Source organism: Zootoca vivipara, chromosome 4 (genome assembly GCF_963506605.1).
Source record: "Zootoca vivipara chromosome 4, rZooViv1.1, whole genome shotgun sequence".
Lineage (NCBI taxonomy): Eukaryota > Metazoa > Chordata > Lepidosauria > Squamata > Lacertidae > Zootoca > Zootoca vivipara.
In genome coordinates this window covers 97014977-97040917 of record NC_083279.1, presented here as the reverse complement: position 1 = coordinate 97040917, position 25941 = coordinate 97014977, and the positions used below count along the sequence as shown (strand labels likewise).

The window sequence follows — 25941 nt, the reverse complement described above, 5'->3', positions numbered from 1 at the left end:
AAGGTGCTTGAGGTGTGTGCTTTAAGGACTCACCTTACTTTCATGGCTGCAAGTTGTTTTAAATTATTTTTAAACCTTGGGGCGAAGGGTGAAAAATTCATAATTATAACAGCTATATGAAATGTGGAATATTTAATACTAATTCATATTAAACTCAGCAGCTATGGGCAAGTCTCGGCCTCAATTGTCCATCTGTAAAATGGGATTATTATTGCAGCAACTTACACAGCATCGTCCTCGCTTTCGGCACACAGCATCGTTTTGGAGCCGTCTCTTTGCACGATGCACATCAGACACTCGCGGGTTCTCCCTTCAGGAGGCGGGATGTCTGGAAATCCAAAGGAGAGGCAGACAAAAGGGGGGGGGGTTAAGAGAGTAGTTGAAAAAAATGTTTAAAATTTCAATAAGGAATGGGGGGAGAATTATAATTTATCTTAAAAAACCATTATAAAATTCATTGTAAACAGTTAAAATGGTTACAGCAGGACTGGAATAACACTTGTTGTTTAATGGTGAATTTTCGGACATAATGGAGAAGTAAAGGACTTGGATTATTATAAAAGATGCAGGAGGAAATGATTAACAACAGGACCCGCAAAGGGGAAGTGGGAAGTTCAGGAGATTCCTTGGAATCTTTTTTCTATGTTATATATTGGATATGTGATTGTAAAACTTTGATTTGATTTTCTTTAATAAATGCTTTATTGGTTGAAAATTGCGTAACATAACAAAGATGATCAATTGAGGTTAAACACAAAATAAAAATAAAAGTCTACAATCTTTCATCCCTTAATTGATACTTGCTTTGTACATCGTTTTGTAATTCAATTTAACTTGACCTCCGATCCTCCCATTGCGTTCCCTGATTAAATTCTTTAAATTCGCACTTGCCTAAAGTTTCTCCCTGTTGTCTGACTTACTTTCAGTTTTCTCAAAATTTCCTATTTTACACAAATTATTACCAAATAAACAAATTAAAAAAGAAAGTAGGTTCGGGGGATGAAGGCGTCAGAAATGAATGTCTGCTCCCCTCCTCTGCGTTCAGAAGGTCTGTGGTGTGAGCCTGAATATCTCTCGGAAAAGGTTCTCAAGTGACACAGCAGGAAAAACAGCTGGGCAATAAGACAGCGTAGACCACTGGATGGAGAGGGACCGGAACTCGGGAACAGCAGCTGCTTGGCCTGCAGAGGTTCCAGCTGCAACGCCCAACGCCTCCTGCCCTCTGGCGAACTGGAGGAAGCTGGTAAAGGTAAAGGACCCCTGGACAGTTAAGTCCAGGCAAATGCGACTATGGGGTTACGGCACTCATCTCTCTTTACAAGCCAAGGGAGCCAGCGTTTGTCCACAGACAGCTTTCCGGGTCATGTGGCCAGCAGGACTAAGCCGCTTCTGGCGCAATGGGACACCGTGGCGGAAATCAGAGTGCATGGAAACGCTGTTTACCTTCCCACCGGAACGGTATCTATTTATCTACTTGCGCTGGCATGCTTTCGACCTGCTAGGTTGGCAGGAGCTGGGACAGAGGAACGGGAGCTCACCCCACTGTGCAGATTCGAACCGCCAACCCTCCTTGCTCAAAGCCCGTGGATTCCATCCCTTGGGCAGAGAAGCCGGAAACCAGAAACCACACAAAACGCAGTCTTTATTTAATAAAATAATAAGATGGGGTGTTTTGCTCTAATTGTGCCGGCTGTTCGTTAAACTACGTTCAACATGTTGATTAAAACACCTGGTCAGAATATCTTTATTAATTTCCCATTACTTTGCCCAGGATCAGGTTCAAAGGACCTTGTAATTAATCAAGGAGTTATTATCCCTCTTGTTCTGTTTTAAAAACAACAACAACAACAACAACAACAACAACAACAACCCTCAGAATTCAGCTTCCCACAAAACCGTACTCAATATGCTTGGTAGTCGAAGGTTTACCAAATGGTCTCCCCACCTTCCCGCCGGAGCGGTGCTCATCTCGTTTTACTGTCCGAGGGAGCTTCCAGGTCATGTACAGCTTCCAGGTCATGTGGCCAGCATGACAAAGCCGTTCCTGGCGAACCAGAGCAGCGCACGGAAACGTCGTTTACCTTCCCGCCAGAGCAGTACCTATTTATCTACTTGCACTTTGATGTGATTTCGAACTGCTAGATTGGCAGGAGCTGGGACCGAGCAACGGGAGCTCACCCCGTCGCGGGGATTCGAACCACCGACCTTCTGATTGGCAAGCCCTAGGCTCTGTGGTTTAACCCACAGCGCCACCCGCGTCCTAAAAGGGCTCATCCAGACAGACAGAGAAAGAGAGGGAGGGAGATCTTTTAGCATGGCAGCATCATTTTCCTGACCTGCCTGTCAGTGTAGACAACACTGAGCTAGATGGATCAACAAGACAGGCGAACTAATACCATTGTACTGGAAGAAGCAAAGATCACCAGTGTTGAAGCAACGATTCTTCAATATCAACTTTGTTGGACGGGTCATGTTGTGCGGATGCCTGATGATCGTCTTTCAAAGCAACTCCTCTATTCTGAACTTAAAATGGAAAGTGTAATGCTGGTGTAGCTGGGAGACAGCTGTCCCGGACACGGAATTGACCTGCGCCTCCATGGACAGCTGTGAGTCCAAACTGACTCCCAATCTGCGCACCTGGTCCTTCATGTTATATATTAAGTTAACTGCAGTATTCCTTCTGGCCACCGTGGCTGCAGTTCTTACCCTGCTCACTGTGGCTGCAGTTCTCACTCAGGTCCACAACATGCAAATGAAGATTGGGTAGCTAGGGGAAGTTTGTTACTGTTGCAAGTTACTGAGTACTATATAAGCCAGTCGGCTAAGCTGCTGTTCAGACTGGACTCAGAGCTAGAATAAAGAGCTGGTTGTTTTGAGAGCTGTGTCTTCATCCTTCTTACGCACTATTTTACACTTCAGGAGGACAGTTAGCTTATATACCCAAGTTTCTAACACTGGACCAATGGCCCATCCAGTCCTGTATTCTGTTCTCACAGTGGCCAACTAGATGCCCCAATGGGAAACCAGCAAGCAGGATTCGAACACAAGAGCATCTCTCTCATCCTGTAGTTTCCAGCACCTGGTATTCAGAAGCATGGCTGCCTCCGACATCGATTGCCTTCTCCTCCGTGCATCTTACTTGTCTTTGGAGACGTAGCAAAAAGGACTTTCCTTGGTGCTTCTTTTAAACAACCCAACAAATCTCGAGGCCCAGAAACTTTTTTTTTCCTTTTGAAGGAAAGCAGAAATTCTCAAAGCCTCAACGGCAAGGAAGCGCCCGCAACTCATTTCCCCAAAGACTCGCAGGATGGGCCCAAGGCTTCCCGCTGCTGGAGGACCAAAAACATGCCGATTTAGAAGGGGAAGTCTGTGGCAAAGCAAGGGATCAGCCGTGCGCAGCCAAGCGAGCCGAATGCCTGTGCCATTTCAGCTTCACTGCTGCAACCGGCGGAGTAATTGGGACCTTAGGGAGAAGCGTCCGTCTCCGTGGCTCCTGCTGAAACCACAAATGGCGGTGCAAGATTTGGCAACGATCCCAGGAGATGGGGCAGCGTTCAGGAGAGACCAGACGAGACAGAGGGAAGAAAAGGCCTTGCAGGCATCAGTTTCTCCCCCCCCCCCACCCCACCACTCCATCCAAGTTCCACTCTTGGCATGCAAAACAGGGGATTAGGAAAAATATATATAAATCATTGATTTGTTATAAAAAGAAAAGTGCAAACATAACAGAAAGAAAGAAAACAGGGAATCAAAATTTGAAACCATAAAATGTCACAGCCTGCAAGGGCAAAAGGACAAAGATGCAGCGCAGCTCCAAAAGGGATGGAAAAGTATTAACTCACAACGAAGATAGATTCCCATTTCAAATAATAAAGATTGGCAAAAATGAAAGTATTCTCCATCCGTCAGTTCCATCATTCCTGAAACTAAAGGTTCTATGTAGTCCTAAATGAGCCAGCCATTTGCGCAGGCTGATGACACTGAAGGAACACATGCCGGAATATTTGTATAAGAAATAAAACCATGCCACTTATTTATTTTTTTAAAAAGCAGTCATTCGAGCTTTGCCCTTTAGAGACTTTTAGCGTACGAAATTTCTTTTCAAGAAGGGCAATTTGCCAAACCCTTGGATATCAAAATAGAAAAAAAATCCTTCAGTAGCACCTTAAAGACCAACTAAGTTTTTATTTTGGTATGAGCTTTCGTGTGCATGCACACTTCTTCAGATACACTTGAAACAGAAGTGTCAGACGCTATATATCTATTCAGAGGGTGGTGGGGGTGGGTGGGAATGGGTGATGGGCTGATGGGAGTGGTAAACCTGTAGATGGCTGTTAACGACTGCTGGTGACTGCAATTAGTCCTGGGGGGGGGAAGCAAGGGCTGAGACGCTAAAGAAAGCTTGATCATGCATAATGAGATAAGAATCCGATGTCTCTATTCATCCCAGGTGGCTCCATGGTTTTAAGCTTGGTAATGAGTTCCAATTCAGAAACTTCTCTTTCCAGTCTGTTCCTGAAATTTCTCTGTAATAAAACAGCTGCTTTGAGATCTTGTATAGAATGCCCTGGGAGATTGAAGTGTTCTCCTACTGGTTTCCCTGTCTTGTGGTTCCTGATGTCAGATTTGTGTCCATTTATCCTTTGGTGTAGGGTTTGGCCTGTTTGTCCAATATAGAGAGCTGAAGGGCACTGTTGGCATTTGATGGCATACACAATGTTAGAAGATGAGCAATTGAATAGTCCTGAGATGGTATGTTGGAGCCAGTAATGATGTTGTCTGGGTGTATGTGGCAGCAAAGTTGGCATCTGGGTTTATTGCAGGCTCTGGTACCAGTGTCCATGTTAAGTCTGGTGGTTGTATTATTGTGCCTCCCCCCCCCCAGGACTAATTGCAGTCATCAGCAGTCGTTAACAGCCATCTACAGGTTTACCACTCCCATCAGCCCATCACCCATTCCCACCCACCCCCACCACCCTCTGTATAAGGTGCTACTAAGGTGCTACTAAGGTGCAATTTAGGATCAATTTATTCTTTTTATTCTTTCTTGGTAAATTTTGAAAATGTAATAAAGTTTTTTTGTGTTTTCTTTTAAGTCACATTTTGGTAAGAGGATTTGACTTTTGCAAGCGTTCAGACTGGAAGAGCGGCGAGTTCCCTTTCAACCCCCGCTGTAGCCAGGGAGGAAAAATGAGATGAGCAGGTCACTTAAAGTTTATTGAACATTATGCATCAATATCGCGGAATCCCCTGCAGGGAGTGAGCTGGAGACAGGCAGCCAGCTTGGGCAACTGCAGAGCATTGCAATTTTTATTTTTTATTTTTTGCCGCTGGAAGTCTCAGAAAGGAGAGACATGGCGCTACATGAACCAGCCCTCTGTTTGGGCTGTTTCTTTCCATCCATTGTCTGCGAAAGAACGCTCTGGGTGACTCAGCACTGTTGTACCAAGCAGTGCAAGAGCAAAAACACGCAAACAAGAGGGAGCAGAGACAGAAAGAGAGCCAGGAGGCAGGGGGAGGAATGTTGCTTCTGCCCCAGGGAGGAAAGCTGGTACAACTGGATCAATTAAGTTGAACTGATTAAACTAACATTTTTAAATGGGATTTTCCATAAGTGTGCAATTAATTCATTGAATCACAGAACTGTTCATAAAGAAGGCTGATCACCGAAGATTTGAGGCTTTTGAATTATGGTGATGGAGGAGACTCTTGAGAGTCACAGAATCTGAGAGGATCTGTAGGGAAGGAATCATAGAATCATAGGATTGTAGAATCATAGAATCATAGAGTTGGAAGAGACCACAAGGGCCATCCAGTCCAACCCCCTGCCAAGCAGGAAACGCCATCAAAGCATTCCTGACAGATGGCTGTCAAGCCTATGCTTAAAGACCTCCAAAGAAGGAGACTCCACCACACTCCTTGGCAGCAAATTCCACTGTCGAACAGCTCTTACTGTCAGGAAGTTCTTCCTAATGTTTAGGTGGAATCTTCTTTCTTGTAGTTTGAATCCATTGCTCCGTGTCCGCTTCTCTGGAGCAGCAGAAAACAACCTTTCTCCCTCTTCTATATGACATCCTTTTATATATTTGAACATGGCTATCATATCACCCCTTAACCTTCTCTTCTCCAGGCTAAACATACCCAGCTCCCTAAGCCGTTCCTCATAAGGCATCGTTTCCAGGCCTTTGACCATTTTGGTTGCCCTCTTCTGGACACGTTCCAGCTTGTCTGTATCCTTCTTGAACTGTGGTGCCCAGAACTGGACACAGTACTCCAGGGGAGGTCTGACCAGAGCAGAATACAGTGGTACTATTACTTCCCTTGAGTCCCATGGATTGCGAGAAGATCAGACCTATCCATTCTGAAGGAAATCAGCCCTGAGTGCTCACTGGAAGGACAGATCCTGAAGCCGAGGCTCCAATACTTTGGCCACCTCATGAGAAGAGAAGACTCCCTGGTAAGACCGTGATGTTGGGAAAGCACAAGGAGAAGGGGACGGCAGAGGACAAGATGGTTGGACAGTGTTCTTGAAGCTACGAACATGAGTTTGACCAAACTGCGGGAGGCAGTGGAAGACAGGAGTGCCTGGCGTGCTCTGGTCCATGGGGTCAAGAAGAGTCAGACACGACTAAATGACTAAACAACAATTTGTTGTTGACAAAGGACAGCTGGACATATAAAGGGCCCCATTACCTTCAGTAGCTTAGGGCCTCATCAAACCTAAATCTGGCCCTGCCCCAGCTCCCATCAGCCCCCAGGAGTGTAGCGGACGGAAGCTGCGGTCCAACAACATGTGTAGGTCTTCCGGTTTCTCACCCGGGCTCTGCCGCTTACGAAACAAGGCAGTTTGGCTTACTTTCCTGTGCTAGCTTTTTCTCTTTATTCTGCTACTTCCAGTGGGTAAGACCGTCTGGAACCCCACAGGGTGGGCCAGTGAAGTAACAAGAGGAGGGGGTTTCAGGGGGGAAGGCGCCGGCAGGGGAAGGGTGAAGCATCCCTCCCCGCCAGCGTCTCTCTGCTGCAACGCAGCACCGTCCCCCGAGGGTATTTTGCCACGGAGAATGTCCCTCTTGGGCCTCTTTTATATAACCAGAGCTGTTTTGTAAATATTAGGCAGGTGCCCAGAGGCAAAGGGAAGGCAGGCAATTCAAGGAAAGGACTCTGGGAAGGGTTTGTAATGTGCTCTCTTGGAACGGATGGCGAAAAATATTAAGTATATTGGCAAACCGGCTTACTGGAAACATGTACAATGAGATCTAATATACCTCTTGGATAGTTTGAAGGCCTTTCATCAGATGTCAAGGAGATAAATAACTGCAACTTTTAGGAGACATCTGAAGGAAGCCCTGTAGTGTATAGGGGAGTTTTTTATGTCTGGTGTTTTATTATGCTTCTGTATCTGTCGGAAGCTGCCCAGAGTGGCTGGGGAAACCAATGATAAAATAATAACAGAGTAATTTTGTTGTTCCCGCAAGGGGACAATGACAATAAAGATATCTTATCTTATAAAAATAATAGAATATTAAATCATCATCATCAATTGCTTGGAAGCAATTCAGTTCAGCCCTATTTTTCAGCCCCTTTTCACAGTCATAGAATCATAGAGTTGGAAGAGACCACAAGGGCCATCCAGTCCAACCGCCTGCCAAGCAGGAAACACCATCAAAGCATTCTTGACATATGCCTGTCAAGCCTCTGCTTAAAGACCTCCAAAGAAGGAGACTCCACCACACTCCTTGGCAGCAAGTTCCACTGTCGAACAGCTCTTACTGTCAAGAAGTTCTTCCTAATGTTGAGGTGGAATCTTCTTTCTTGTAGTTTGAATCCATTGCTCCGTGTCCGCTTCTCTGGAGCAGCAGAAAACAACCTTTCTCCCTCCTCCATATGACACCCTTTCATATATTTGAACATGGCTATCATATCACCCCTTAACCTTCTCTTCTCCAGGCTAAACATACCCAGCTCCCTAAGCCCTAAGACCCAGTGTGGTGTAGTGGTTAGAGTTTGAATCCTCCCTTAGCCATGAAGCTCACTGGGCGACCTTGTGCCAGTCGCTGCCTCTCAGTCCAAACTCCCTCACAGTGGGGATTAAATGGGGGGGGAACATGCGCACAGCCTCAAACTCCTTGGTGGGGGCAGGGAAAAGTGGGATATAAACGCAATGAACAAACGGATGCCGTCTTAAGGACTAGAGACTTGTTTAAGGAAAAAATAAACGGCGGCTCCCCAAGCGGTTTCGTTCCTGGTGTAAAAAAACAACACCAGCGCTCTCTGTCCCTGCGGGGTCACGCACATCGGCGCGGTTCACAAGCGATGGGCAAACACTCACCGCGGCACTCGCGGCCCGTCCGGACGTCCCGGCAGTTGAACTTGATGTTGATCCGGCCATCCATATCGCGGCCGGTGTCGTCGTGGTAATAGACGAGGGTGCCGTCGACCCACAAGACGAACCAGTTCCTTTTCCATCGTCTCAGGATGGAACCTGTGGTGGCCGGGGAGGGGAAAAAGAAAGAGAAGGGGGGGAAGGGTGAATAAAGGTGACTATGAAGACCAAAAAAGTGGCGGTGATAGAGCAGTATGCAAAACTAATGCCTCCTGTTTTTTTGCCAGCCCTTCCTTGGAGCTACGAGGTCACTGCGCCTCTCTATTTACATATCCCTCGCTCAGCTCCAGAGCCAGAAAAAGTGAGGAAAAGCTGCCTGCCAAAGCCAAAGCCAGGGGCACGATGTGGGGCTCGTGCAGGCAATGCTGCGGGTGGATGATGCCCCTCCCCACGGTTTGCTGACTCTGTTTCCCAGCCGTATTCCTCTCATCTTCTGCCTCGTCTGCTGGATTTCTATTCTGCTTTTTTTAATTTAAAAGAGAGAGAGAGAGAGGCTCCGGGATCAAATGTCCCCAACTAAAAGCATTTGACACAAGAAAAGAAGCTGGGTTGGCACTGAAGGGAGTTGAGAGCAGAAGAAGCCTTGCAGAGGTGAAATTCCCAGAGTGCCTTAACAACCCATATCTCTTGCCAGATGACTCTGGGAATTGTAGCTCTGCGTGGGGACAGGGGGGGCGGAGAGCAGGTCCGCTGCCCCCAGGGACATGGCACGCGTTCTGGGGGTGGGGTGCGTGATTTGGGGTGGGGTGCGGCGCACGTTTTGGGGGTTTTATTTTATTTGGTTTTTTATCTTATATTTTGGAAATGTACATCCAGGCGTGTGTTTCTTTTTCCTTTAATTTTTTGGGGGGGAACCCAAGAGAGTGGGGCCCTAAGCTATAGCTTGTTTAGCTTATACGTAAATCCGGCCCTAATTATGACCATCTCTCATGGATGCTTTAGTTGAGATTCCTGCATTGCAGGGGGTTGGACTAGATGACTCTCGGGGTCCCTTCCAACTTCACAATTCTGTGATAAGAGGGGTAGCCAAGATGACGCCCCCAAGATGTTGCCAAACTACATCACCCCATCATCGCTGACCACTGGGCTTGCTGGCTGCAATGTGATGATGGGAGTTGTAGTCCACACTCAAGAAGAGGTAAGGTAAAGGTGGACGCGGGTGGTGCTGTGGGTTAAACCACAAAGCCTAGGGCTTGCCGATCAGAAGGTTGGCGGTTTGAATCCCCGCAACCGGGTGAGGTCCCGTTCCTCGGTCTCTGCTCCTGCCAACCTAGCAGTTCGAAAGCACATCAAAGTGCAAGTAGACAAATAGGTATCGCTACAGTGGGAAGGTAAACAGCGTTTCCGTGAGCTGCTCTAGTTTGCCAGAAGCGGCTTTGTCATGCTGGCCACATGACCTGGAAGCTATACGCCGGCTCCCTCAGCCAATAACACGAGATGAGCGCTGCAACCCCAGAGTCGGTCACGACTGGACCTAATGGTCAGGGGTCCCTTTACCTTAGGTAAAGGTAAAGGACCCCTAGACAGTTAAGTCTAGTCAAAGGCAACTATGGGGTTGCGGCGCTCATCTCGTGCTTTCAGGCTGAGGGAGCCAGCGTTTGTCCACAGACAAGCTTTCCGGGTCATGTGGCCAGCACGACTAAACCGCTTATGGTGCAACGGGACACAGTGACAGAAACCAGAGTGCACAGAAACACCGTTTACCTTTGCACCGCAGCAGTACCTATTTATCTACTTGCACTGGTGTGCTTTCGAACTGCTAGGTTGGCCGGAGCTGGGACGGAGCAATGGGAGCTCACACCATTGCAGGGATTCGAACCGCCGACCTTCTGATTGGCAAGACCCAAGAGGCTCAGTGGTTTAGACCCCAGTGCCACCCACGTCTCTCCGCATTAGAAAAGAGCAGGTGTCAAGCAAGGATCCCGAGGAAGTTTCTGGAGGACGAGCTGCCCAGAGGAGGGGGGGGCATGTGTTTGCTCTCACTCACGGATCTCAGTGGAGACAGCGAGTGGGAACAGATGGCCCAGCTTCAAGGGGACGGACAGCAGCGCAGAGAACGAGGAGAGCTTACTTCTGCCTCGGTGGCGGCAGCAGTTATTCAGGTGGATGATCGCCTCGAGCAAAGCGGTTTGGAACAAAATGTTGCCTAGGCTACAGTCCTCAGCCCACCCTCCGTCAAAAGCAACGGGCTTTGCTTCCAGGTAAACAGGAGGAGAGGAGGAGGCCAGGCGAGGGAAGGGGGGAGACCTTCGCTTCTGAAGGAAGTGTAGCCAAAACAGAACACAACTGTCATCATCCCTGGCTGCTAGCGGGAGCTCATGGGGGTCGGGATCTTGCAATGTCAGGAGGCGGCATCAAATTCATTATTATTTTTGCCTGCTGTAACTTCTTATTGCTTTTCCCCATTTTTTTGGATTTAAAAGTGGCAAACTGCCTGGGCAGAGAAGCAGGATGGAAGCGAGCAAACAAAGAAGGTTTACGATCCTGACCCGCTTTACCTGGGAGGAAGCCCCGCTGAATGCAACAGGACTTGCTCCTAAGTAGACACGGTGATAAAGGAAAAAATGCCTCCGATGAAACCTGGTCTCCCTTCGTTTCATACATAAGGGGAAGAAGCTCTCCCACCAACCTCACAAAACTGTCTGTGGAGAATCAATAGGGACTGTCAGTGTTTGAAGACCATGGAAAACAGGCATCCCCAAACTGTGGCCCTCCAGATGTTTTGGGACTACAACTCCCATGATCCCTAGCTAACAGGACCAGTGGTCAGGGGTGATGGGAATTGTAGTCCCAAAACATCTGGAGGGCCGAGTTTGGGGGTGCCTGATGTAAAAGGACATTGGCCTGGCACCTCCCTCATATAATATAGGCAGGTGGTAACGGGGGATAATGGGAGTTGTAGTCCAAAAACAGCTGGAAAGCCAAGTTTGGGAAACACTACTCTAGATGTTTGGAAGGGGGGGTGGCGATCTAGGAAATAACTGCTACCCAAAACTTTCATACAGAATATTTGTTTATAGCTATGCTGCTATTTCATGGAAACCAAGTCCAAGGCAATTTAAAAATATGCATATTGTCAATGGCCTCCAAAAACTACCGGTTCCACCTTGCGCAATTCTGAGAACCTGGACTTTCTCACTGTATATGGGTTTTTTAAAAAAGTTTTCAAGCCTATAGATAGGTCCCTAAATACAAAAGTTGCTCCACCTAAACATCCATAAATTACGGTGACAATTTTGCAATGGCTAGTCAATTAAAATCACCAAAAGCTGGTTTTAATAATAATATATTGCTTATACCCCCCACACACAATCTGAGTGGGTTGCCCCAGTCATTTTCTGGGCCTGTCCTACCATTGGGCAGTTGGAATATCATTACAGCAAAGCAAAGTGAACATTGCTAAAGGGATTGTTGCATTCCACCACCTTTAGGGGAGTGCTGCTCAGATTGTCTGCTTCTGGTACCAAATGCCCTTAGATATAATAATAATAATAATAATAATAATAATAATAATAATAATAATTTATTTATACCCCACCCATCTGGCTGGGTTTCCCCAGCTACCCTGGGTGGCTCCCAACAGAATATTAAAAACATGATAAGAGTATGAAAAGAGCCTTAATGGATCCGACCATATCTGGTTCACCTTCCTGTTTTCGACAGTAGTCATCCAGATGTGTCTGGGAAGCAAAGACAGCTTTGTCCATTTCTAACCGTTTTGTTGGTCTTTTTACAAAGATTGTGGCCCCCAACAAGAGCAAACATCCAATCTTTTGCAAGCTTACTTGGGAGTAAGTCCTTGCTCCCAAGCAGACACAAATGGGCTGTACTGTTTCGGGGCTCGGGGTTCGAAATGTGCAAGGAATCCCAAGACACAACTGGTCTCTCAAGCACCCCATTATGAACACAGCAAGCGCAGCAGTCCCAGAAGCTTCCCCGCCTCTCTCAGAAGAAGAGCGAGCCTCTAAATTCCCAGGCTAAGACTTACTCTGTCTCCAGAGCCAGCCGCATTTCAACAGGGCCATTTCTGCAGAGATCTCCAGGCTGATCTATCCCGGCAGGAGAAGAACTTAAGGAGAGGAAAGGCAGGAGTTAGGAATGCAAAACTACCGTATCAGAATGTGACATCAGATCACCTTCCCTCCTCCTCGGCCAGCTCTCCGAGAGAAAACAACTTGTTTTTCTGCTAGTGGGAATTTTCCAACTGTGGGATGGAGAGGAGGAGGGAGGAGAGCGGCAATTGGGGTCACTGGACTTCTAAATAAAGGCACGAGTGTGCGGCTAACCAGATCTTTTTTTAATGCTCCTCTCGAATTATCTCTGTTATGTAAATTACAAAAGGGTGGGGAGGGGGGAAGAGGGAAGCCGCAGTTCCTTTTCCCTCTGCGGGATTTAGAGATTAGCATTTTGCTTCTATGTTTAACTGAAGCTATCTAGACTAGAACATACCTGGAGCAGGGCATTGCTTCCAAGCAGCCTTCCCTAACCTGGGGCCCTCCAGCTGTTCTGGACTACAATTCCCATAATTCCACCCCTAGTGGGGCTGGTGGGAGTTGTAGTCCGAAACACCTGGAAGAGCCTGGGATGGAGAAGGCTGCTTTAAACTGCTTCCTAAAAGTCCCGGCTCCTTTCTGCTGCTGAACTTGGCAGGAGTACAGAAATGGGATCAGGAAAGGAGGGGGGGATCTAAGCATGGCACCACAAAGTGGCCAGGCAAGGGGGCTGGGGGAAGTGTGGCATAATGGTTAGAGATAAGGGTTCAAATCCCCCCACTCAGCCATGAACCTTTCACTGGGTGAGCCTGGACCCAGCCACTGCCTTCTCTCAAAACAACCCTCGCAAGGTTGTTTTTTTGGGGTGGGATACTAACACTCCTATACTCTGCAAAGAATGAAAGTATTTCTCTCCCCCCCCCTTCCCCTTCTCTCTCTCCCCTTCTCAATCCCACATTGCTTACGACAAAAAATGCCTCAAATTGACTGTCATTGACCTTTATGAAAGACTCTACAATTTGAAAACAGAGACACTGAATGTACTCTTGTTACTTATGGGAAAGCTTTCAATAAAAATATATTAATAATAATAATAATAATAATAATAATAATAATAATAATAATAATAATGGGGGGGGAGAAGAACCATGTAGGCCACCTGGAGGTCCTTGTAGCCAATAAGAGGGGATATAAATTCAATCAATCAATCAATCAGTGAACGGGGTGGGTGGTGGCCAGGCACCCAGAGCAGAAAGGGGAAGAAAGATTCGGGTCTGCAGAACCATAGGAGCACAACATGGAAGCCTAAATTAAACAATTTTTGAAAATAAAAAAAATCTGTTTTTAGTCTATGAAATAATGAAGATAAAAACGAGTGGGGAAAAGTCCAGAAGTTTCGTTCAAACGGGGCAACAAAAATACTACAGAAAAGTACCACTGAGGCTGTCGCCCAATATACGCTTATGGTGAGCAACCTTCATCTGACTCTTCCTGGCGCTTCCCCCCCAGGGAAACGTGCCTCGAATCTACCTGGCTGGATGAAGCCTGCAAGGCGAGGGAGAAATGTGGAGAAGAGAAGAGATATTTTTTTCCCCGGTGGCGGCAGGAGAAACCCAAAGCCTGCTGGAAAAGGATCCCCAAAGTTTTTTCCTCTGCGTTCCCGTCTCTGCCCGCACAAATCTGCTCCGCTAATCCGGAGCTTGAAACTGGACAAAAACTATATTTGCGATTCCACCTCCGTCAGAGGTAAGAGAGAACTCAAAATGAACCCGGGTCGCCGCGCTCTTACGTTGTCTGGACTAGGGTTCGGTTACACCCGATCGCTAGACCGCCCAGATCACTCACATTTCTCCTGAACGAAGGGGCTGGATCCGCCTTAGGTCTGGGTAAGGTGGTTCAGCTGCGCTCCCTCCTTCCCACACCAAGCCTGGGAATGGGGTCGGGGCGCGTTGCTTCAGGGCTGCCTCGTCGCCTGCCTGCCTCCCTCTCTCCTTCTCTCTCTCCTCCCTTCCCACCTTGTGGATCCGTTGCAAATAAGAAGCTGCGCCGCCTCTCCCGGGGTTGCAAAGATGCGCACGCGATGCCCAGGTATCCCAGCGCCTGCCTGCTTTCTTGCGCGCAAAGAAACTCCGCCACGCGCCACCCCTTTGCACCATCCCTCGCCCAGCCCATCAGCTCCAAGTCCTCTCTTCCCCACCCACCCACCTCACCTCACCCTGCTTTATACCTAGAGAGCCCCCGGCGCGCGCTGACACCTTTCCCGGGACTCGCCGGGCAGCCACATCAAACCTCTGGCAGATGGAAACACAACACCCTCTCCCTCTCCCTCTTTGCGCAGCATTCTGGGAGTCGTAGTTTGCACTGGGCAGCGCAGCCCGGGATGGACTCCAGCTCCCAGGATGCAAGAGGAGGAGGAGATGCTCGCCTTCATTTCCCCAAAAGGCCCCCCTCACCTGACTCCCCGTTTCGTTGCGCATCCGTTGCAAAGGGGAGGAATGTCCTTCCAGCGTAAACCTCTCTGGTGCCTACTGAGAAATCAGCTCCGTTGCTTTCCAATGGGGCTTACTCCCAGGTAGAAGGGCATCTAGGATCTGCAGTCTTGGAGAAAACAGAAAATTGGGGGGCTAGATCTCCCTCTGTTGGTGTCCCACCCTTTGCAAATTGGGCCATTCCCAGTGCTTTTTTTCTCTTAAAATTTTTTTAGGAGTACTCTCATCTTGACTCAAGAAAATCACAATTTTATAGTTCAAATCGGGGGGGGGAATAAATAAAGTAAATGGAGAAAAGTTCTGTACAAAGATTCACAAAAAGTTTAGGGGTATGTGCCGCCCCTCCCCCCCCCCGAAAAAAAGCACTGGGCATTCCAGGCTTCCAGTCCAAGTGGGGCTTTGTTCTTTTGCTGGCTGAGTAGCAGGTTTTAGATAGGAAAAGAGCCACAAGCTGTGTCCACGCCATACATTTAAAGGACACTTAAATGTCCCAGGTGGTGCTGTGGTTAAACCACTGAGCCTAGGGCTTGCTGATTAGAAGGTCGGCGTTTCAAATCCCTGTGACGGGGTGAACTCCCGTTGCTTGGTCCTAATGGTCAGGGGTCCCTTTACCTTTACCTTTTTATCCCCACACACCCCATCCCCATAGAGAATCATGGAAACTATAGATTTCCCCCCCACACAAAGGTGCTGGGAATTGTATTTCTCCAAGGGGGTTCCCAGGATTCTTGATGGGGAGGAGGCGCACTTTAAATGCACGATGCATATGCAGCCTGAGCAGGTGTGGTTGAGGCAGCTGGGAAAGTGTGCAGCAGCGATGTTCCCATCTGTTCCCCTCAGCGTGTTTCTCATCCTGCTCTATTTTTAGTGGTGCTTCGGCACATCGGCTGTTCAAATGATGCTCCGGTGACTTGCGCCTCCCCCCCCACACACACACTGCCTTTTGGCTTAGAGAAAGGACAAGAGGCACTGACCGTGCCAAAACAAAAGCCCACAGAGGCCTACACTCTTGTGTCCCTCCTTACCTGAGGCTTTGGCAAAACAGGAAAAACCGGTGACCGGATGAAGCGGACAAAGGCATCCTTCCTCTGCCTCAGCGGCCACAACAACCGGGCACGTGCCAGGAGGCACCCCAAGTTGTTTTCACTGCTGCTCACCCTGGCTCGCTAAAAACAATCATTTAAAAGTAATTGAACTCTAATGGAATCAAAATAATATTAAATAATATTCTTTTAAAAACCAGCCTATTGAAATACAGGTAATAAAAACGGCACAGCACTATTAAATGCCCTTTCCTTAAAAAAGAAAAAGAGGGGGCGAGGGGAGCCAGTTCCCAAAGGCCTCTTGGGATAAGAGAGTCTCCACCTGCTGGTGGAATGACAACAAGGAGGGGGGAGGTCTGGCTTCTCTAGGAAGGGAGTTCCAAAGCTGTCTGGGAGCAGCCACCACTGAGAAGGCTCTGTCCTGCGTCCCTGTGAGGGTGGTGGGACTGAAATAAGGGCCTTCCCTCAGAGCCTGGGCAAATTCCTGTGAGAAACTAGGGTCTTTTGGATAGTCTGGCTTTTCAATTATGGTGCCGGAAGAGACTCTTGAGAGTCCCATGGACTGCAAGAAGATCAAACCTCTCCATTCTGAAGGAAATCAGCCCTGAGTGCTCACTGGAAGGACAGATGGTGAAGCTGAGGCTCCAATACTTTGGCCACCTCATGAGAAGAGAAGACTCCCTGGAAAAGACCCTGATGTTGGGAAAGATTGAGGGCACTAGGAGAAGGGGACGACAGAGGACGAGATGGTTGGACAGTGAAATGTACTCGGAGTCGAGAGTGAATTTCATGCTCTTTATTCAGCTCATAGTCATCAAGGAGAAGAGGAGAAGAAGAATGGCTCTTTTCCCAAAACCATCTGCTTATATACATTATTTACACAATGGGCCTTGCGTGATTGGCTACTTCAGGGCTACACCTGTGGGCCAATTATATTGTGGATTGACTTCTGCCTGCAGCCTGATTGGCTGCTCCTACAGGCCAATCAGGTAGCAGATTCACTTCTGCCAGCCGCCTGATTGGCTGCTCCAGCAGGCCAATCAGGTTGCGGATTCACTTCCACCTGGAGTTGGATTGGGTAGCTCCCGCTGATTCTGAATCCTATTGTTCTAGGATTCAGCTCAGTACATAACACCCCTCCCCTCTAAGTTCCAGTCCTGCCCGGGAAGTTGCATTCGTAGTCCCCAAGGTCTGCTGGCCGCCTCCGTGTGCGTTGTGGCCTGGGGTGTTCCTTGGTCAGGGGTTCTGGTTCTGGCTCGTGTTCTGAGGCTGCTGGCTGTGCCGGGGCTGTCTGGTCTGGCGCCACTGAAGCACTAGGTTGTGGCTCTGGTTCCGGTGTCCTTCCAGCCTCGGGGCGCCCCTCTGTGCCTACTGCTTCTGCTTCCCCTGCCCACCCCTCTCGCTCTACAGGCCTCACTGCCCTGCTGTCCCCTTGGGACCCCTCTGTCCCGCTCTCCTCCCGGGTTCCTCCTGGGAATCGTCGCCGTAGCTGGTCGCAGTGGCGGCGCCAACATTGCCCCCCTTCCGTTAGTACCTCGTACGACACGGGACCGGTCACCTTGGTGACTGTGGCGGGTACCCATGCTGGGCCTGCCCCAAAATTCTTTGCGTACACTGCGTCCTGGGCCACAAATGTCCGGGGGTTCCTGCCTTTCCCCACCACTACCTCATCCTGAGCTCTGTCGGGGTGAAGTCGGTCCAGTCTAGTTGGAAGGCGCCGGCCCATTAGTAGTTCAGCTGGGCTCCGGCCCGTCGTTGTGCTTGGGGTGCTGTGCTGTGCTAGAAGAAATGCAGCAAGGCGGTATTCCCAGTCCCCTTGTGTCATGCGGCGGAGGCTGTCCTTGGTGGTCCGCACCATGCGCTCCGCTTGGCCATTGGTGGCAGGGTGGAATGGTGCTGAGCGGATGTGGCGGATGGCGTTCTGCGCTGTGAAGGTCTGGAACTCCTCTGACGTGAATGCGGTTCCATTGTCCGAGACGAGGGTGTCAGGGAGCCCGTGGGTTGCAAAAAGCTTACGTAGTACCCGGATGGCTGCCGCCGTAGAAGTGGACGGTACCAGTGCGACCTCCAGCCATTTGGTGTAGGAATCCACCACTATGAAGAATGTTTTTCCCTGGAAGGGGCCAGCGAAGTCCACGTGCAAGCTAACGTAGGGGCCCTTAACTACCAGCAAGTCCAATTGTTGCTTTCGCCCTCGATATTGCACCCTGAAGGTCTCCACCCCCATTGTAGGGACCTTACGTTTCTGGAAGTCCCGGAGGGTGAATGGGGCCGGCCTTAGTTTGGGACCCCCATTAGGGCACAGTTCCCTTAATGTTCGGGCCGAGATTATGGATAGAGTTGAACCCGTGTCCAGCTCCATGCGGCATGGGGCTCCCTCTATCTGTACCTCTATATAAATTTTCTCTGTGCTGGGATGGGGCAACTGGAATACCTGGTAGTCCGTGATCTCCGTCGAGTTGCCTTGGTGCATGGTGCCGTGTGACCTGGGGCTCCTGGGTCGGTCATCTGATGCTTGTCGACGGGTGAGTCGAGCCCGACACACCCGGGCGATGTGTCCCAATTTTCTGCACTGCCTGCACTCTGCGTTGCGGAAACGACAGGTCCTCCTCTCGTGGTTCTCCCCGCAGCTTGCACAGTTCCCTCCTTCTCGTCGAGGCTGCTGTGGTGTGTGTGCTGCTTGAGTGCGCCGCTGTACTCGGTGTACTTCCTCCCTGTCAGATTCGGATTCGTCGGTGAGGTCTTCGTGGTAGACCCTCGGTTGGGATGGCGGGGCCGGTCGTGCCTCTTGCGTTGACCTCTCGGCGGCTTCGGTTGCCAGGGCTTCCTCCAGAGCAATCTGGAACGTGAGGTCTTTTTTTTGGCGTAGAGGCGTCGTTGCAACATCTCGTCCCTCAGGCCACCGACGAGGCGGTCACGAAGCATGTTCTCCAACTCTGAGAAGTTGCATAGCCGGGCGGCTTGGCGGAGGGAGGTCACAAACCCAGTTATGGTTTCCCCCGGGGCTTGCCGCTTTGCGTAGAAGGCATTTCGGCAAGCTACCACCGAGGGCTGTGGTGAGAAGTGCTCCTTCAGCCGTTCCATTATTGTTTTGTAAGAGACGGTAGCAACATCTCTAGGTGCAAGGAGAGCCCGGGCGATTTCAAACGTCTCCTCTCCACAGACGCTGAAGAATGTCGCCCTCTTCATGGCATCGTTGGTGACTTCTTTCGCTTGCAGGAGGAAGTTGAAACGGGCGGCGTACCCTTCCCAGTCTCCTGATGCTGGTTTGAATGGCGAGAAGCTGCTGTCGGTTGCCATTCTGGGTTCCTTGGGTCCTGGAGCTGAAGCCTGGATGCACGGTGCGATGCAGCGGTGCAGCAGGTGGTGGTGCTGCGGTGCAGTGCGTGGTGGCGGTCAGCTCAGCAGGATCCCACCTTCGTCGCCAGTGAAATGTACTCGGAGTCGAGAGTGAATTTCATGCTCTTTATTCAGCTCATAGTCATCAAGGAGAAGAGGAGAAGAAGAATGGCTCTTTTCCCAAAACCATCTGCTTATATACATTATTTACACAATGGGCCTTGCGTGATTGGCTACTTCAGGGCTACACCTGTGGGCCAATTATATTGTGGATTGACTTCTGCCTGCAGCCTGATTGGCTGCTCCTACAGGCCAATCAGGTAGCAGATTCACTTCTGCCAGCCGCCTGATTGGCTGCTCCAGCAGGCCAATCAGGTTGCGGATTCACTTCCACCTGGAGTTGGATTGGGTAGCTCCCGCTGATTCTGAATCCTATTGTTCTAGGATTCAGCTCAGTACATAACAGACAGTGTTCTCGAAGTTACGAACATGAGTTTGACCAAACTGCGGGAGGCAGTGGAAGACAGGAGTGCCTGGCGTGCTATGGTCCATGGGGTCACGAAGAGTCGGACACGACTAAACGACTAAACAACAACAACAACAACTAGCACTTTGAATTGTGCCCAGAAACAGATCGATAACCTGTGGTTACCTGGCCTGTTCCTTACCCAGCCAAGAGATTGGCCTGTTTCTCCCACTGGGATATGGAAAGGAAACAGATCCCCCTTCGTTCAAGAGCAAAGATTGAACAGGGAGAATTTACTACAGTGTTGCTCGTGCCTTCCCACGGACAGACACTGACGCCATCTGCTTATTTACCATGCGCATGAATGAGACTCTGGGGGAATCTGCGCTCTCCCCCAAAGCTGCACTCTGCATCCAAACGGTTCTGACATCTTGAAGAAAATGAGCTTGTTGATATCAAGGCTCATTTTACAAGGAGGAAGAGCACAGGGACAGGTGGGAAGAGGAATCTTCAAGAGCACCAGCAGTATGAGAAACCGGGTGTACAGTACAATTGTTTCTGTTGGAGTTTTGCTGCTGATAATAACTGGGGAGAATGGATGGTGTTCATCTGAGCCTGGATGGTGTTCATTGTGGACATATTAGGAATTTGGAAGGAAGTCCACGATGACCAGTTGACAGGGTGGGTGTGTCCGTGTCCATCCTGCCCTCTCTTGTGGCTGCTACACCGCTTGATCAGCAGAAATCAGCAGGCAACATTTTGCATGACATGGGAGATCGGCAGGATCAGCTGCTGGTGTCTGAAGTTCAAGCTGTGGTTGATTGTATTTGTATTTTTTACATCGATACATCACCTTTCCCTTCCAAGGTGTTGTACGTGCTTCTCCCCTTCCCCATTTTATCTTCACAACAACCTGGTGAGGTCGTTTGGGCCAAGAGACAAGGTCACCCAGTGAGCTTCATGGCTGGTCGAACTCTGGCCTCCTAGGTCGCAGTCCAGCACTCTAACCGCTATGCCACACTGCCTGCCTGGGTAAAGACACAGCAGCAGGCAAGAGTCAGAAAGTTGGAAATTGTAGGAAGAAGGCTTCCACGCAGGAAGGACAACTCTGGTGACCCTCGTCAGAAATTCACCAATACCATTAGCTATTCCCTTACAGGGGTTCCTTACAACAACCCCCGATAGCTCAGTAGGTAAAGCATGAGACTTTTGATGTCAGGGTCGTGGGTTCGATCCCAATGTTGGGCAAAATATTCCTGCATTGCAGGGCGCTGGACTAGATGACCCTTGTGGTCCCTTCCAACTGTGATTCTATCTGTTATCACATTTTACAATGAGCCCGCAGTTTACTTTGGCTGCTCAGCCTAGATGCGAATACCCATCGTGCTCTCTGGGAGTTTCAAAGGCCTGTTTGTCTTGCTGGGGGAACAGCAGAAGAGGCTTCTCTCAGGGCTCACTTAGCAAGCAGGCAGCCACTGTTGCTGTAGCTCCAATAGCAGAGCTCACTCCCAACGCCTGTGCCCCTTTCGCTCTAAAAATAAGGTTTAAATCAGGTGCAGGGTACTTCTGACCCTCTGGAGGTTTAATGGACTCCAACTCCCATCAGCCCCAGCAAACAAGGCCCACGGCCAGTGATGGGGTCGCCATCTTTCAAAACGTAAAATTTCTGACACCCACAAAGTTGTTGAGCTTTCCGGTGCTCTTTCCCATGCAGCCGAGTTTTCCCTGACATTTTGCAGATTCGGCAAAATTCCCCCGATGCCTTTTTTACACCCGAAAATCAGGACGTGTCTGATTTGGATGGGCATCTTGGAGTCTAGCAGGCTATTTTTTTAAAAAAAACTTATTAAAAAACAAAACAACATTGAGTAAACATGCATAACACGACCTAGTTACAGACACACATTATGTAATGCCTTGTGCAGAGTCAAACGAGCTTGCAGCAAGTGATTAAATGATCTTAGAAGAGTCGTTAGCAGTTTTGTTTGATTTTTATGCATCAGTGCAGCCCCTCTAAAGTGAGGTGCAGGTGTTTGGAGGGCCTGATCATTTTTTAGTCCTTTTTAAAAAGGGGAAATAATAACAACAAAACACTTCCTGGAACTGATCTCTCTTTGTTTCACCTCTGACCAATCCTTTGCATTGTGAAAGATGTTCAGACAAGGCTATATCCCATCACTGAAGAAACATTCCTCTTTAGGGAGCATTGCACATGACTGTCATTGCTGAGCCATCCTAGAATCTACCACCAGTAAAACAAGGCAGGTTCTTTATGTTTAAATGTTGGACTTCAACATCAACTTCGTTGGACTGGTCATCTTATGCGGATGCCTGATTATCGTCTTCCAAAGCAACTACCGGTACTCTATTCCGAACTGAAAAATGGAAAGCGTAATGCTGGTGGTCAACAAAAGAAGTTTAAAGACTCCCTCAAGGCAAATCTTTAAAAATGTAGTATAAACACCGACAACTGGGAAACACTGGCCTGCGAGCGCTCCAGTTGGAGAACAGCCTTCACCAAAGGTGTCATGGGCTTTGAAGACACTCGAACTCAGGATGAAATGGAAGACAATCTTACTCGGCTACGAGGGAAAGAAGAAGAAGAAGAAGAAGAATCTCACATTTGATGTTGCAACGAATGTTTAATATTCATGCATTGATGTTCCAGTACATTTTTAGATTACATGTGAAAAAGGTGTGTGGGGGGGTCTTAGTAGACCACGTTTCACATGAGTCAACAGTGTGATGCAGCAGGAGTTCTTTGTCCAGTTATGGGCACCATAATGTAAGGAGGATGTTGACAAGCTGGAAGGTGTGTGCAGAGGAGGGTGACCAAGATGATCAAGGGTCTGGAAGCCAAGCCTTATGAGCAACAGTTGAAGGAGCTGGGTATATTTAGACTGGAAAAGAGGAGACTGAGAGGAGATGTAATAACCATCTTCAAGTATCTCAGGGAGGATGGAGCAAGCTTGTTTTCTCCTGCTCTGGAGGATAGGACTCAAACCCATGGCTTTAAGTTACAAGAAAGGATATTCCGACTAAACATCAGGAAGAACTTTCAGATAGTAAGAGCTGTTTGCAGTGGAGCAAATTCCCACGAGAGGTTGTGGATTCTCCTTCCTTGGAGGTTTCTAAGAAAATGTTGGATGTTCACCTGTCTTGAATGCTTTAGTTGAGATCCCTGCATTACAGGGGGTTGGACTAGATGACCCTCGGGGTTCCTTCCGGCTCAACACTTCTACACTACAATGACTCCATGTTCTTGACAATATGTCTGGCCCAGCTATGCACTGCAGCTATTTTTAGTTTCCACCTTGTCAGCTCAGTTTATGCTCTGTCATACCTCACTGTCATGCTCAGGAGACAGCCTGAGAGTTTTTCATCCGAATGCCACAAGCACTGGAACTTCAGGCCAGCAGTGAGATTTCTATAATTTTGGGTTCATCTTGCCCATCAGGACCGGATCAACGATACCAGCCTGCTGCTCAGGGCAGCAAGAGATTGAGAAATAACAGCGGGGAGGTGTGAGAAGCTCATCCCAGGAACCTGGTGTCAGGGACAAGGAGTAGATTCCTCTTCAGGTGATGTATACCACACACAGAGAATAAGCACATTCTTCTTTGGCGATCACTTGTAGCCGAGTAAGATTGTCTACCATGAATGCGATCTTAACAGTGAGTCCATAAGTGACCGTGGAGGCCAATTCTGGAGCCACATGTCCTTCCACAGTGGGGACATTGGTTTCCGGGCAGGAGTTGAACATGGTGAAGGTTTGCCAAGCGTGACTTCAACTTAGCACGTTTCTCCCTTGCGTCCTGAGTTTGAGTGTCTTCAAAGCCCAAACACCTTTGGTCAAGGCTGTTCTCCAATTGGAGTGCTCACAGGCCAGTGTTTCCCAGTTGTCGGTGGTTATACTATATTTTTTTAGTAAAATAAAAAAATTCCTTCAGTAGCACCTTAAAGACCAACTAAGTTTTTATTTTGGTATGAGCTTTCGTGTGCATGCACACTTCTTCAGATACAGTGAAATGGAAGTGTCCAGGCACTTATGTAGAGAAGGGGTGGGGAGGGGTGGGGATGGGGAGGGGGGATCACTCAGAAGGGTGGTGGAAATGGGTGATTGACTGACTGATAGCTGTTAATTATCGCAAACGACTGCAAATGGTTTTGCATGAAAAAGCAAGGGTTGAGATGGCTGAAGATCGCTTATCATGTATAATGAGATAAGAACCCGATATCTCTGTTCAAACCAGGTCCCTCCATGGTTTTGAGCTTGGTGATAAGTTGCAATTCAGCAACTTCTCTTTCCAGTCTATTTCTGAAATTCTTTTGTAGTAAGACAGCTACTTTGAGATCTTGTATAGAATGTCCTGGGAGATTGAAGTGTTCTCCTACTGGTTTTTCTGTCTTCTGGTTCCTGATGTCAGATTTATGTCCATTTATCCTTTGGCGTAGGGTTTGGCCTGTTTGTCCAATATAGAGAGCTGAAGGGCACTGTTGGCATTTGATGGCATACACAATGTTAGAGGATGAGCAATTAAATAGTCCTGAGATGGTATGTTGGATGTTGTTGGGGCCAGTAATGGTGTTGTCTGGGTGTATGTGGCAGCAAAGTTGGCATCTGGGTTTATTGCAGGCTCTGGTACCAGTGTCCATGTTAAGTCTGGTGGTTGTATTATTGTGGGTGAGGAGTTGTTTAAGATTGGGTGGCTGTCTGTAGGCAATGAAAGGTCTTCCTCCCAGAGCTTGAGAATCTATATTTTTTTAGATTTTCCTTGAGACAGCCTTTAAACCCCTTTTGTTGACCATCAGCATTACGCTTACCATTTTTAAGTTCGGAATAGAGTAGTTGCTTTGGAAGACGATAATCAGGCATCCGCACAACATGTCCATTCCAACGAAGTTGATGTTGAAGAATCATTGCTTCAACACTGGTGACCTTTGCTTCTTCCAGTACACTGGCATTAGTTTGCCTGTCTTCCCAAGTGATGTGTAAAAAAAAAATTGAGACACCGTTGATGGAATCTTTCAATGAGTTGGAGATGGCGTTTATAAGTGGTCCATGTTTCACAAGCATACAGTAAACACACACACACACACACACACACACACACACACACACACACCGGTGCTTACAACTCCAAGCCTTAAAAATGAATCCCCTGGTTGGATTATTTATAGTCAATCAAAGCCCAGCTTGATTATAAAGTTGTTTAATAACCACTTGGCCACTCTTAAATACTTAAGCCCTCTATTCCAGGCAAGCAGTCTCGCTATCTAAAGCTTCCCCCACCCATTTTGTGCGCTGACGGGACTTGCCAAGTGAAATCGTCAGAAGGGATTAGGTTAACCCTGCGACATAACCAGTTGCTTACAAAGTGGGGTGTGTCTCTCTCTGTGTGTGTTATCTTCTGCTAAGGGCGGGCGGGCAAGCCTCTAAACATGCCAGCCTTTTGCACGGCTTGGAATTAAGCGAAGTGCTGAGCTCCCCTCCCCACCCTGAAAGTGAATTTATAACTAATTACTGTTATAAATCGCTCCCTTAGTTGCTTCCTTAGGCAAGGAGTGTGGAAGTTTTAGCAGGGTTTTTTATCCACTCCAGGCTATCTGCTAACTATTAGCTCAAAATTCAGCAGGGGATGTGGGCTCTAAGGTTGGGTCCAATTATTCTCCACTGTCCTTCCTCTGCCAGCATTGCAGGTTTCGCTTAAGACCTGCAATAAGTTGTTGCCTTGGCACAACTTAGCCTTTCTCAGCCTGGTGCCCTCCAGATGTTCTGGATGCTAGTTTCCAGCTCTGCTAGTTGGGCCTGATGGGAGTTGTAGTCCAAGATTCTGGAGAGAGAGAGGGAAGGGGTTGGACGCTGCCTCCTCCAAGTCTTCCTTGCCCCCTTCTCCCTCCTGCCTGTTCTCACCCACCCAGATCCTGCTCCGGCTCCAGCGGCTGAAATGACAAAAGTCAGGCTGTCAGTTCCTCTCCAGCTACAGCTGGCGTTGGGTAGCTGGAGAGATGGAAAATGGAGCCAGGAAGAGGTGTAGTGGTTGGAGGGCTGGGAGAGCAAGGTTCGAATCCCCACTCAGCCATGAAGCTCCCTAGCCTCGCCTACTTTGCAGGGCTGCTGTGAAGAGAAAATTTGGTGGCTGGGAGAACCATGAAGGCCACCTTGAGCTCCTGGGAGGAAAGTGGGCTAGGAATTTCCTAATAAAAGTGGATGGTGAGAGGGGAGAGA

At 48.5% G+C, this 25941-nt stretch overlaps 1 protein-coding gene across 3 annotated transcripts in view; it reads right to left on the bottom strand.

Moving 5' to 3' along the window:
- Positions 1-14680, bottom strand: part of PLEKHB1 (pleckstrin homology domain containing B1) — a 45763-nt gene extending 31083 nt beyond the window's left edge. Inside the window, exons 1-4 of one of the 3 annotated variants that reach the window (XM_060274058.1) lie at positions 14603-14680; positions 12372-12452; positions 8330-8482; positions 226-328 (exon numbers count right to left, since the gene is read on the bottom strand). In XM_060274058.1, the coding sequence (XP_060130041.1) occupies positions 226-328; positions 8330-8482; positions 12372-12408 (293 nt within the window). In that variant the 5' untranslated portion in view covers positions 12409-12452; positions 14603-14680. Of the gene's footprint in view, positions 1-225; positions 329-8329; positions 8483-12371; positions 12453-13810; positions 14037-14220; positions 14368-14602 lie in introns of those variants that run through there. The other 2 variants (XM_060274059.1, XM_060274060.1) reach the window with 2 other exon arrangements.
- Between the last annotated feature and the right edge of the window lie 11261 nt (positions 14681-25941).